Consider the following 13,403-nt stretch of genomic DNA (forward strand, 5'->3'; position numbering starts at 1 on the left):
ATCGTTTTCCAAAATGTTGACACGTAGGTATCGCAAATAAACAGCCAACACGTGTTTCGTCGTTAGACGACTTTCTCAAGGCTTAAGTTAGTATCTGTATATAGAAAGATCGGCAAAAACACCCTGGTCTTCTTCAGTTGAAATCCAAAGTAGCGTAGTGTCCAGCTCCCAACCCGAAATGTTTGCTTCGGTATGGGAGCTGGAAACTACGCTACTTTGGATTTTAACTGAATAACGTTACCTTTTAGAGGCTCTACATATTGGCTTCTACTCATTTATCAGAACGACTTTTTCAGCTCACCTGTTTCATAGTAAACGACTATTCAGATATATGGCGACTCACGGATCTGTATCGGAATTGCCACACACCTTTGAATCTTCACACTGAAGACGACAAGGGTGTTTTTGCTGATCTTTCAATGTTGTTCAAGCACTATGTAGGTACTTATAATGTAATATCTTGTGACAATGGTTGCACAAAATTAATTTGGTCTGCGTACAGCAATAGTACCACATGTTATCAGAAATTGAAATGCCTTAATCTCGCACCCATGCTGCTCTAGATTTCTCTATCCCGGAAGGCCTTAGTTGCAAAGATGCAGGATACATTTTAGAGAATAGGTGACCATTGTCAGGGGCAGCAATCACAAGAGAAAGTGGAGGAAAATCAACCCACTCAGATGGGTATACGGCAACTCATCATGAAGCGTGCTATGCAAATGGTGAAATACAAAGGTCTTAATGGTTGTGGATCGTCCCCACACCCCTCGAGCTAGCGCTCAGGTGGATTCAAGTGTACCATCTTCAAACAAGTCACCCATTGTCCCAAAGCCATGTGCACCTAGTACACGCTGTACCAACTGCTCTAAAGTGAGTGGGAGCCAGGGATTGCCAGACAGAGGGAGACATGGGAATAAAGGATGTTGCCACCCAAATATCAGAGCAGTTGTCTCCAGGCCAAACTAGTAGTGGCAAGCATGTGTATAGCGTTGGGGTATCATGACACACAATGAGGTAATATAGTGGACATCGGCAATTGCGATAATTGGGATCCTTCAGGTTTTAGAACTGGCAACCAGGAGTCGGGGTGATACCAGTAAAAAAGCATAATGGGCTTGGGCAACATAAAAATAAAGTTGAAAGTTAAGGACACCAAGGCCACCAAGTTCATATGGGGAGCATGAGGACCTCCCAGCGGATGCGGGGGTCTTAAACTAGCCCATATTAATCGAATAAGGAGACTGCACAATGTGGTGAAGAATGCAATTGTCGTTTATAATGTCTGTGCGCATTCTTTCTTGATCGCTTTTGATTTCATCACTGTGTACTTTTAGATTCTTGTGAAAAGTTCTCTGAATGTGCTCCTGCACTGTGTCAGAGGATCTCGTTAGCATCGGTTTTTTGAAATGTGAATTACTGATAATAATACAGTAATCTGCATATTAGCTTCATTGATGAAGACTAGTCTTTCAGCACCTCTTGTGTTAACACTCAGTGCAGAAGTACAAGTTGAGAAACGTGTGCCCGATAGTTGAAAATTAGTGTATCAACCAGGGCCCGAACATGAATTACATTTGGCAATTGGCATGAACCAGTGGTGCTGGGACAATATTCAGAGTGGGGTGAATTATTTTTACATGCCTGAAGTCATAGTATTGTGAAAAATCCATGTGTGTACTGAGAAGTGTGGCAAGTGTTTCTAGCAGCCGAGTGGCAAGGATGTGCTATGCAGCTAGTGGTAGAGCGCATTGTTGCAAAAATAACACAAAGCTCCTACAAGAACATTGTTCCTGATTGATTCTACTGATCTCTGACACAAAAAGTTCATCAGTCACGTAGCAAGACAGGAAACCTTTTCACAGAAATACAGCACATTTACTGGAGCAGCGGCTTCGTGAATTAGCGTATATAAGGGAGACATATGGACTTTAATAGAGTGACTTCCAAAAAACGGTCACACAAGAGAAACGTTCCCAGAAAGCGAGCACTCGCGGAAGAATACAAGTAGCCAATCAGAGAGGTGGTAAACAGGCGAGCAAAAACAGGAGAGCCAAAGGCATGCTGGACAGCCTAAAACAAATACAGTGAATAGAAAGCAAGCAAATTTGAGTTATAAAACAGAATGCCAATGGTAAGCAATGGGCATGGGATTTATTTCTAGGGAAGCTTTCAGCATTTCCCTACTATGTCTTTATAATAAGACAGCTATCCTATTTTTAGGCTTCGGCCTAAAAACAAAAGGGTTCACGTGACTTAGGGGAATTTGGAGAACTTGTGAAAAATAGATTATGGATGAATGGCCTTCAAAGTACTTACTTCTTACCTACTTTCACACCGTAGGACATCTATTACCTCTTCTCAATTTGCAGTGGCCCCAAAGTGGTTAGTTTGTTAAACAGATATATTAAATATGCAGATGAACCCTGTACATGATGCCATTTATTACCATTGTTAAGTGTGTGGAGGAGCCATAATTCACCATAGGTGATGCCGCCAGTGGGTCTTAAGGCCCCTCCCCTTCCATCAATACACCGGGCATCTGTAAAAATTGTTTATGCCAGGGGATTTATCATGTATATGCTTTTTTTTAAAAAAAAAACACACTTTCAGGTCATTAAAATCTCTGTAAAGAGGTCTAGTAACTATTGAAAGGGCCGTTCTATTTATGGTGAGGATTTATAAAACGTGACATAAACATAACATCTATTTGTAAAGTGCACGTTCACCACTACGGGTATCTTGGCGCTGAATAACAGATGTCTGTTGTTACCCAATTCAATGATTCTCATTTTATCGACCTTAGGTGGATGAAAGGCTGAGTGGACCCGCTGGGATTTGAACCAGAGGTCGAACACAGGCCCCTGCAGTAGACGATTAGTCCACTGAGCCACCAGACCTGGACATCCACCCTGACTAAAGTGCACTGGTACTGAAAGAACAAAACAAATCAGACATTATTGATAAAAACATCATAATGCCAAATAGAACTAGGAGATAAAGCTAGGAAATATCCAAGCATTTTGTTGGTTTTTAAAAGGTCAGCAAGTCCTATTCCGGGCACAGATGCAGTGGTAAAGAATTCCATCTAGATGCCGCCGCCCAAAAAAACAAACAAAAAAAAAACAAAAAAACTTGCCACCTCAGTTCAACAGTAGTTGGGAATCTTTAAGAAAAACCTGTTCTTATATCTCAGCAGCCAGGAGAGTACCTCTTAAATCTAAGCTGAAGAGACGACAAACTGCTTATGCATCAGGTACATGAACTTAACAGACCTGCTTATTTATAAGGATGGGCGCAGTGCTCCGCTCGCGGAGTGTGCGTAGTGCTGCCTACTTCGCGCTTCGCAAAGTAGGCGTAGCAGGCACACTACGCACACACCACGGCGGAGCAGAGTTGCCCGCCACCCGCCTCCTTCATTTTAAAATTACTTAGAAAGTTAAAAATAAAGAAAATTACTTACCTGAGCTGCCACGTCCCGGGGCTCCATCTTCCCGATTCCTCGCTAGTTTCTTCCTCACAAATGTGCATGCGCGGACGCCCGCGCATTTCTCGAAATCCGCATGCGTGGGCATCCGCACATGTGTGAGGAAGAAGCTAGCGAGGAATCAGGAAGATGGAGCCCTGGGACGCGGCAGCTCAGGTAAGTAATTTTCTTTATTTTTAACTTTCTAAGTAATTTTAAAATGAGGGCGGGAGGGAGGCAGGTGGCGCGTAGGGGGGCTATGCGGAGTGTGCGGGTAGATTTGGGCACACTCCGTGATGCTCCGCGTAGCCACACTACGCCCAGGGTTACTTATTTACAGGTCTCAATACACTTCTATCCACACAGCACACACCAACAGTGAGGCTCTCCGTCCTCCATCTTGCATGCTCCTCAACTGTAGATCAACAGTACAACACGCCACAGACATTGCTGAAGTTTCACTCGCTCATGAACTAGACATCGCATTCCTCACAGAATCCTGGCTCAATGACCACTCTACCCCCATTCTAGACATACTCGCCACCCAGGTTACAACATCATAAAACATGACAGACCTATCAAAACGGGTGGCGGACTAGCCATCATTCACAAAGTAGAAATACAGCTTACCACACTTAAACCCATATAATACCGGACTCTTGAATACTTGGGTGTTGAACTCACAGGCAAAGGCACCACGCCTATCAAATTTCACATCATCTACCATCCTCCAGGGGAGCGGGCCCTCTTTGCCGAAGAACTAACCGACCTAATAACACGTTTCTCCCTAACAGACATGAAAGACGTGTTCCTGGGTGACCTCAATATCCACTGGAATAACCCAGAAGACACCATAGTACAGACCCTCTCCAACCTGCTTGAAATAACCAACCGCAAACAACTCTGCAATGGAGCAACTCACATCAATGGAGCAACTCACATCAATGGAGCAACTCACATCAATGGAGCAACTCTTGATGCGATCATCACTAAAAATGAGCTGATCTCTCTGAAAGTGATTTCTCCCATTGACTGGTCTGACCACCACCTTATACTGTTTAATATTGACTCGCAAGTCAGATACCAACCAATGCAATCTGACGTACTGAAGCACTGGACCAGGAGCACCAAAAAAGTCCCTATAACCGAACTTGAATCCAGGATTCATTCCCTTCTACAGCCCCAGCCTTCCACTTTGTCGGCTAAGGACCTCACAGCTCACTTTAATTCAACAATGATTGAGGTTTTAGATCAAGTAGCACCACTCAAACTCAAACAGCTGAGACCAATCAAATCTAAATCTTGGCTCAACATGGATCTTAATAACGAAAGACAACAACTCAAGACAGTCGGAAAGGACTTGGAGACTAAACCCATCGACTTTACACCTTAAGCTACTTAGATCTAAGCGGCTGACCAACATTAAAAAAAATAATAATTTTAATAAACATTTTCAGAAAAAAGGCCTCCTTCTTCCGCAACCAACTAGACCAGGCGAAGAACAGACCTAGAGAACTCTTCAACATTGTTAAAAGCCAAACATACGGCACATCCTCACACTAAATCAAAGCCACGAAAGATCGTTGCGAAGAAATTGCCTGCTTCTTCACAGATAAAGTAACAAAAATTGATAATCCTTCATCCAAAACTCAAATCCCCCTCCCTCTTAACCTGCACCCCCTCAAGCACCTTGGACCAAACAGAAAGATCATACCAAGGACAACCAGGTCTGCCTCCAACCAAAAAATAATGCTCATTGGTCAGACTTCGAACTCATGTCAGAAAACGAGGTCTTCAACATAATTGCAAGCTTAAAGCCCTCTTCCCACACTATGGCCCCCCTCCCATCCACAATAGTAAAACAACTCAATCACATCATTACCCCTTTCTGGACAAAAATCATCAGCTCCTCTCTCACGTCAGGCTGCGTCCCAGACTCCCTTCAACTAGGACAAATCACACCCATATTCAAGAAACCAGGAGCCGACCCCACCAATCTCCAACCTCCCGTTCCTAGCTAAAACATTGGAGAAGTGCGTTCTCCAACAACTCAACAAACACATTGACGATTTCAACCTCCACGACACCTTTCAAATCAGGATTCAGGAAAGGTTGTAGCACCGAAACAGCGATGCTCAATATTTCTGACGATATCCACAGAGCCTCAGATGAAGGCGAAGCCTGTCTCCTCATCCTGATTGACCTATCTGCAGCATTCGACACAATAAATCATCCAGCTTTACTTGAGACTTTGAAGAGGCGCTCTGGCATTAATGGCTTAGTACTAAAATGGTTCACTTCCTTCCTTCAGCACCGTTCGCAACAAATTAAAATCAACTCCTTTCTCTCGAGGCCAACACAAGCCACACTTGGGGTAACACAAGGATCGATCCACTCACCATCCCTCTTCAATCTCTTCATGGAACCCCTGACAATCATTCTGAAACAAGCAGGAGTTAACTACCACCAATATGCAGATGACACTCAAATGTACTACAAAATCAAATCTCCCAGCGACATCCGTCACCTCAATGTCACACTAACCAAGATCCAATCTTGGTTCAACGCAAACCACTTAAAGCTGAACCCAGACAAAACAGAACTAATACTGTTCTCTCCAAAAAGTAACCACCGACCAATCCAAGAGTGGCTCAAGAATCTTGATGCCCTAAACTGCTCCCTTGTCCTATCCGACTCGGTTAAGTCACTAGGCATTACCCTGGACAAGAACTTATCAATGAAAGACCACATCAAAAACTCTGCAAGAGGTGCGCTTTACTCACTAAAACACCTCAAGAAAATTAAACCTTTCATTCCCCAAAATGATCAAGACAATAGTACAACTCATAGTCCTCTCCAAACTGGACTATGGGAACGCCATGCTAACAGGGACACCAAAAGCTCACCTAGCCCCACTAAGGTCAGTCCTAAACACGGCAGCCCGACTCATCACTGGTGTAAAAAGACTTGATCACATCACACCAGCTCTCAACTCCCTCAACTGGCTTCCCATGGAAGGTAGATGTATTTACAAACTGGCCTGCATCACACACACAAAACCCTTCACTCACCTTCTCCTAACTACCTTAACAGCAAACTAGTAATAGCAGGAAAATCCAGACCTCTGAGAAGCTCCAACTCACTTCTTCTCATCCCTCCGAAAGTGAAAAGGAAAACCACTCAGTGTCTATCCTTCTCTGGTAATGTACCCAGGGTGTGGAACCCATTTCCTAGAGACCTCAGATGCAACCCCCCCTACTCCTGCTTGAAAAGGGACTTGAAATTCCATCTCCTCAACAAATTCTTTACCGACCAAGGTCAACTAACCTAGACACTGATAACCTAGTTGACCCCCCCCTCACTTGACCTTCAAGGATAGATGGTTACTGGACTGTGCCAACCACCTACTTTATTTGGTCTCCCTCCCCCTCACCGTTTGCCCAATTATTATGTTTTTGCTTATATATTTCTTGCTTCCTTAGATCATGCTATGTAATGCAACCTTTATCTCCTGTGTATATGTAAAGCGCTCCGATACCCACGGGTCAAGCTAGCACTATATAAAACTTTTAAAATAAATAAAATAAAAAAATACAGGCAGTCATCATCAGGAGACAGGGTGGCACAACAAGGTCCCCATTTTAAGTTACTCTATGGATGAAGTCTGTGCAGCAGTAAAGTGTTTTTCTCATGTAATATTCGCTCTACTGTGTGAATAACTAAGTATATTTGCATTAAAAACCGTGTCACTGGGACATGTTTATTTTCACTGGCATGGTACAGATGTGGCCAAATGCCAGGGCTTGAAATGGAAGTATAAAAGAGTAGGTACTACTCCGTATCCCAGACAACCTGTTGGCTACTCTCCCTGTACTGCATCCCGGCTATGAAGCGCAGGTACTCTCCCTTTCAAATGAAGGAAGTGCAAGACCTGAGTACCTGTCCACTACGAGCAAGAGAGGTTGCTGCAACCAGCTACGTCTAGTTTTAATTCCAACTCGTGCCTCTTTCTTCCACCAGCTTCCATTTTCTGCATTTTTCACATAATATCCCTTGCAGTGTCTTTTCTGCCCCGCTTATATCACGGCTGCTGTACTCTCTGCTTCCTCCTTTCCCACTTCTAACATTCCCTGACTCGCTCCCTGTCAGTCGGGTGATGAAAATAAGTCCCCTGGTGCGAAAACACCGCCCCAGGTCACGCACTGTCCCGTTCCTTTTCTCCATCCAACCATTTCCTGGAACTGATAACGGAGGAAGAGGAGGTCAACCTGTCGCAGGCCCCGCGCCACCCGAGCAGGTATATTGACGGGTTCCATGCGCTCAAGACTTGAATCTGTGAGACATAATTAAATTCCACGCTTAGCCCTCCGTGGAGCGCTGCGCGTGCCCAAACACGCACCACGACTCTCCTGAACTTCATGCGCGAGAAGGGGACGTCATGGCTGGAGAGGCCTTTCTTCGAGCACCGCCATTCAGCCTGCATTAAATCCCGGCGATAACAGAATGGTGACGGCCAAAAAGGGGGGCTAAAAATAGTAGCATGGAAAACGTGTTATTTAGAAGGGTGGTGGTCTTCGCGGCCCAGCCCAGGACCCCAGCCCTTGAGGGCACTGACCCTGTACGCCGAGGCTCGAGCGGGAGCCGCCCAGGTCGCCGGCAGAGGCTGTCAACAAAGGCAGCTCGGCCAGCAAGTGTGACCCATCACAAGCAATCTTGTCTGAGAGCGCGCAGGCCCGGGTAGGCGGCAGCGGCCTCTCCTCAGCAGCCGTCCAAGCCCCTGGGAAGGAGGTCTCTGTAAGCATCTATGAAAGACGCGCTTCTGTACCCACCTATTAAAGGAGGGTTATGTGACATGCTGAGAATATCTTTAATTAGCCTGTCTGAACGTGCATGCATCACTCGATACACAGTAGGCCCCCTCCCCACCGTGCTCCCCCTGACTTCACTCTACTATAAACTAAAGGCACATTTTCAAAGGAAGAGAACGTTTTTTCAATATAAAGCATACTGGATGGGGACCCGTGGGCTCGTTTACATCTAAAGAGGCGCAATTACGTTCCTTGTTTATGAGACAATTGTGGACGTCTACTCATAAAAACAACAGGCATGCTTTGATGCCCCCCAAGTGAAACCTACTGCATCAGCTTCAAGTTTCAATCATGTGGCCCATGACCAGGCAGAGGAGGGTGGACAGGAAATGCCCACCCCCACCTCAGGAATATGGTGGAGGAGAGACAGGCAGCGCTTGATCATCATTCAGACAGATTGCAGCATCTCGGGTAGAGAAGAAAGCCGTAAAATTTACTATGAGGGAAATAAGTCCTCGGCGTACTCCCGGGAAGCAAGGGGGGGGGGCAGGTGTAATAGTTAAGGAGATGTGCATGGACTGGTTGAGGTAAGAGTCTATAAACTGGGGAGGGAGATGGCAGACACCAACAGAAAGAATTAGGCCACGCCTGCAACACATTGGCAGACACATTACACTGCAAAAGTTAGCTGGTACCTAACATGATGCTTGGTGTATGCAGGCAGTAAAGAGTTAACCTTGGTGTCCATATATTATCAAGATCTCCAGTTGATGGACTGGGGTTGGGATTTCGCCTGCAGTATGAAAAAAAGCTTGCATACTTAAAATGCCGTTCATACAGGGTGGAAATAAACAGTAATTGTCCTCGACGTATTTGATTTCATTATCCATGCAAATTCATATGACACTACAGACTTCTCAACACTGCTGAATCAAGAAAAAAACGCAAAGGTGTTACTTTTATTCTTTAAAAGTCTTGAATCCTACAACGTTTCATAGTGAGACACTTAAATCATGTATGCAATGCTCAATATTGTTCTGCAGAGCCGTTTCTTAGAGAGTAATAATAAAAATAAAAATAAAAACACACATTGACGACACAGCCACATGTAATTGCAAACCCCTTTTACAAACACTTCTGGAATACCCGCATTGAAATAAGCAAACCTTTCATCACCGAAGCATGCAGATGGCAGCTTATTCTCTGCCGAGTGCAACATTGTATGCGTTACACAAACTGTTTCACTCTTTGAATCAGAAGAAAATGGTGGTGTCCCCGTGCTTCCAAACAAGAGTAAAGTATTGTTTAATGGTGAAATAAATTTTGCACATAATGTGTTGAATATGAACATATTTTTCCTTGAGATATTTTTGAATTTTCTCTAGCCGTGGGATGCCTTTTATATTAATGTCAAAATAATAATGTCCCAGGATGCGCTGCATAATTTGTCAACCAGTACTGCATCATTTAATCAGCCCAGCCAATCTGGGTAACGTTAAAAAGTGGGGAGGGTTGGCAGACCACTCTGGAGCAAGAATTCGCCCAAGAGACCTTCTAAGGGGGTACTCCCGGGGAGGCAGCAACGCACATAGCAAGAAATACCCAGGAATGCGGGGAGGCGTGATTTCCTCCTTCCCCTAACATGACCGAGTGAAGTATGGGGCAGAGCTTCCAAGAGAGACCGGAGTCCCCATTGACCACGCTGTAGTGGGCAAGACCAAGAGCTCCTCTTGGAACAGAAAATGGAGGCGAGGATTTACACTGCACAAGCAGGGGTGCCTAATCTACCATAGGTGGCTGGAGTGGGCGAGATCCCCCCTGCATCAGGGAGTGCAGTCCACAAGAACCCCCTCAACCTGGTGTGTGGTAGGACCGCTCACCCAGCACATGACGTGAAATAGCTACACGTGAATATGTTGATACTCAGCAACAGATGCTTATTTACCCAATTTAAGGCCAAATTACAAGTATAGATAGTATTTATCGCGTCCTCTTAATAACAATACCACGAGGTTGGTTATTTATCAAGTGTGATAAATAGCACCTATTGGGAGTTTCTGGGGAATAACATGTGAATTTTGGTCTTAAACACACGATAATCTACATGATACAATAATTACCATATGGATTTCCCCTGTTAAATTTCGACAAGTTTGACCTACCAACATTTTAGTAAGGTTGAGGTGTTTAGCTCATCCAATAATAATCAGGTTCTGGCTATGGAGTGCCATAATCTCAATATAGGGGAAATGTGGGATAGACATGTTCTACAGGTATGGGTGTCACGATTGAATCAGGTTAAGGGTCGAAAGACCTGGGAAGGAAAGAGGATGGTGAGGGGGTGGCACATGCTATACGAGGGAGGGGAGGATATGATACGTCAGGTCCTTGCAGATTAAGAGTGTCTGAGTGAAAGGTATGTCCTGGGGTGGGTGGATTAAGCAGGAATGTGGGCATAACTTCCATTGAGAGGGGGAGATGGGTTGCAGAGCTATCCCTAACCACGAGAGCAGGGACTGAGGCTTCCGTGGAGGGAAAAAGAGGCATCAGGTAATATCCCGGGATTGCACTGGCGTCCCACATATGCCACGGGGGTGGGGTAGTCGTGACTGCATTACAGCCTGGGATAGGTGGCAGAGCGCCCACTGGAAGAGTGTCACTAATACCTCAGGAAAGAATTGGCACCTGAGCTCCAGACACACAAATCAAGGGTTGCTAAGCTACTCTTGTAGGAGGGGGCGGGGGGGTTGAACAATCTATGTAAGGATGGTAGTGGTATCCGGGTATGGGTGGTAGAGCTACTGGACAGGGTGGTAGAGCTACAGGTGTAGCCAATGTAGAACTACAGTTGCTAGAGGAGCAGAGCTCACCTAAGCAGGGTGGTACAGTTACCAAGGGTGAGATGGTCAAGCTTAAGGGTGTGGGTTAGGAGAACCCTCTGGACAGAGGTGTGCGAGTTAATTTAGGTAGCAATGGTAAAGTTAACCGGTTGGGTGGGGTCATAGAGATAACGAAGCTAGAGGTTCTAGGTTGAAGCACAACCTGGGAAGGCATAGTAGTGCTAAATGGGTAGAGTTCGAAGAAATAACCCACATGAGAGAGGTAATACTAACCTGAGGGGGCTAGTTGAGCTACATTATTGGGGGGGGGGGGGGGGAATTTAAGAGCAACAATGGCAGGATGATTGAGATATTTTAGGGAGAAGTGGTAGAGCTAGACCCGGCAAGGGTTACAGCGCTACTCAGGTATAGGTCAAACAGCTAATAGAATTATGGAAACACCTAACCTGTGTAGGGGTGGTAGGACAACCAGGATGGTCCTGGTAGAGCTAGCATGGATCAATGTGGGGGGGGGGGGGGAAAGAGACACAGCCAATTTAGATAGGGACTGTGCAGTTAGCTGTGATAGTAGTATCCTCAGCAGCGATTAGCAATGATAAGGGGCGGAACTGCAACACCAGAAAGGGGCTTGAGTAATAAACCAGAAAGGGGCTGAAGTGCTAATTCAGACAGGCGTGAACAGCAGTTAAGCTTTCAGGCGTAACCCGGGTGGGACATAGAGGTAGCCCAGTTAGGGGGTGTAGTACCAGCCGGGTAGGTATGGCAGGCCTAAACAGGCAAAGGTTGAATTGATTACACAGGGACGGAAGTACTGGATTGAAGAGGTATAGATAGCATATCTAGAGGTTGCACATACACCGAGGCAGCGGTGGTATTGCTATCCTGGGTAGAGGGGGCAGAGATAACCTAGGCAGATGTGGAATAGCCACCCAGGTATGGGTGACACAGCTAATCCACTTAAGAATAGTCCGGCTAACATCCAAAGGAGGTATAATTGGTGGGCTCGCCATGATAGAGGGATGCTGAGTGAGTAAAGTTAGCTCGGGTGGGGAGTAAAGCTACCTATGTGGCGTTGGCCGAGATATCTAGTTTTAGGTGGTAGAGGTATCCCGGGTAGGGGTGATCGAGCTAATTCGGATAGGGTTGCATAACTGCCACCTTTTGCTTGCCCATGCATGGCTAGCTACTCCAGTCCTGGTTTTCCTTTGCATACTGGGATATGTGGTCCTGGTTTTATAATTGGTTACACAAAACTGCATGTCCCAGAATGCAACACAAAAAACCACATGGACCTGAAAATCTCAGAAGGGAAAGGGTGGTAAAGCCTATGGGGTAGGGTAGCTGTTGGAGGGCTATTCTACGGGTAGGTGAAAGAGTTTAACCAGGCTTGAGAGGGGGGGGGGGGGGGGGGGGAGATGGGGAAACAGATCTCAGGGGTTTCCTTACTTTCCAAGTTCCTCGAAGAGCTGGTACTCGTCTGTGAAGCGTGTACAGGTAGCTGTGGACGCCATGCCGACTCCTCCGGGTTGGTGATGCCGCCTGGGGCGAGGCAGGGTGTGAGCAGTACCAGGTGCGGAGCTAAGCAGGAAACGGGCTCCCTCTCCTCTCTCAGCAGCACCCCTGCACCGCGGCTGCTTCCTGTTGCTGCTTTCACTCCCCCCTCAGCCTGCTTTGCGATTCCGGGCACGATGTTTCTTCTGGCGTTATCTCAATTTCCACCGCGCAAGAAATGAAATAAAGTAAAGGCGGTCTCCAGGGACCCGGGCAGCCCGAGACAGCGACAAAAACAAGTGAAAGCGACGCAAGAAGGCGCAATCCTCCAAAGGCAAACAGATGAAATATCCCCTAATTCGTTAGAATCTCTCCGCCCTCTTTGCTGGATGGATACGGTTTTAGGTAGGATAGGTTTCTTCTGTAAACGCAGCGGCTGGAAACCTCGCCACCTCTGAGACTTGCACCTCCTTCCGCAGCCCTGGGAGAGCTGCTGCGAGTTGTGTTTTTCAGGAGTGGATGGGCCTCCTCCTCCCCGTGTGAGAGCACAAGAACATATGACTGCGAAAGTCTGCAGGGAGGAACCTCATTTATCTGTCCCACGCCCCCCTCTAGCGGTCACGTACGTGCAGTGCAGACGACATAGAGAACGAGTAAGCTAAAGAGTCTTGAACTTGAGAAAGATTTTTTTGCTGGCATATTACAGCCGTGTTTCACTGACCGACTAACTAACGCCAACCCCTGCCAACAGCGGAGCAAATGCAAATCTCAACAATCCCTGAGGTATAACATATTTAAGGT

General features: G+C 46.1%; 1 protein-coding gene across 27 annotated transcripts in view; it reads right to left on the reverse strand.

The window, feature by feature from the left end:
* Positions 1-13,194, reverse strand: part of CAMK2D (calcium/calmodulin dependent protein kinase II delta) — a 708,539-nt gene extending 695,345 nt beyond the window's left edge. For 19 of the 27 annotated variants that reach the window (XM_085641477.1, XM_085641470.1, XM_085641473.1 and 16 more), the window contains exon 1: positions 12,558-13,167. In XM_085641477.1, the coding sequence (XP_085497603.1) occupies positions 12,558-12,622 (65 nt within the window). In that variant the 5' untranslated portion in view covers positions 12,623-13,167. Of the gene's footprint in view, positions 1-12,557 lie in introns of all 27 variants that reach the window. The other 8 variants (XM_085641461.1, XM_085641467.1, XM_085641459.1 and 5 more) reach the window with 2 other exon arrangements.
* Positions 13,195-13,403: the final 209 nt, after the last annotated feature.

Source organism: Triturus cristatus, chromosome 2_2 (genome assembly GCF_964204655.1).
Source record: "Triturus cristatus chromosome 2_2, aTriCri1.1, whole genome shotgun sequence".
Classification (NCBI taxonomy): Eukaryota; Metazoa; Chordata; class Amphibia; order Caudata; family Salamandridae; genus Triturus; species Triturus cristatus.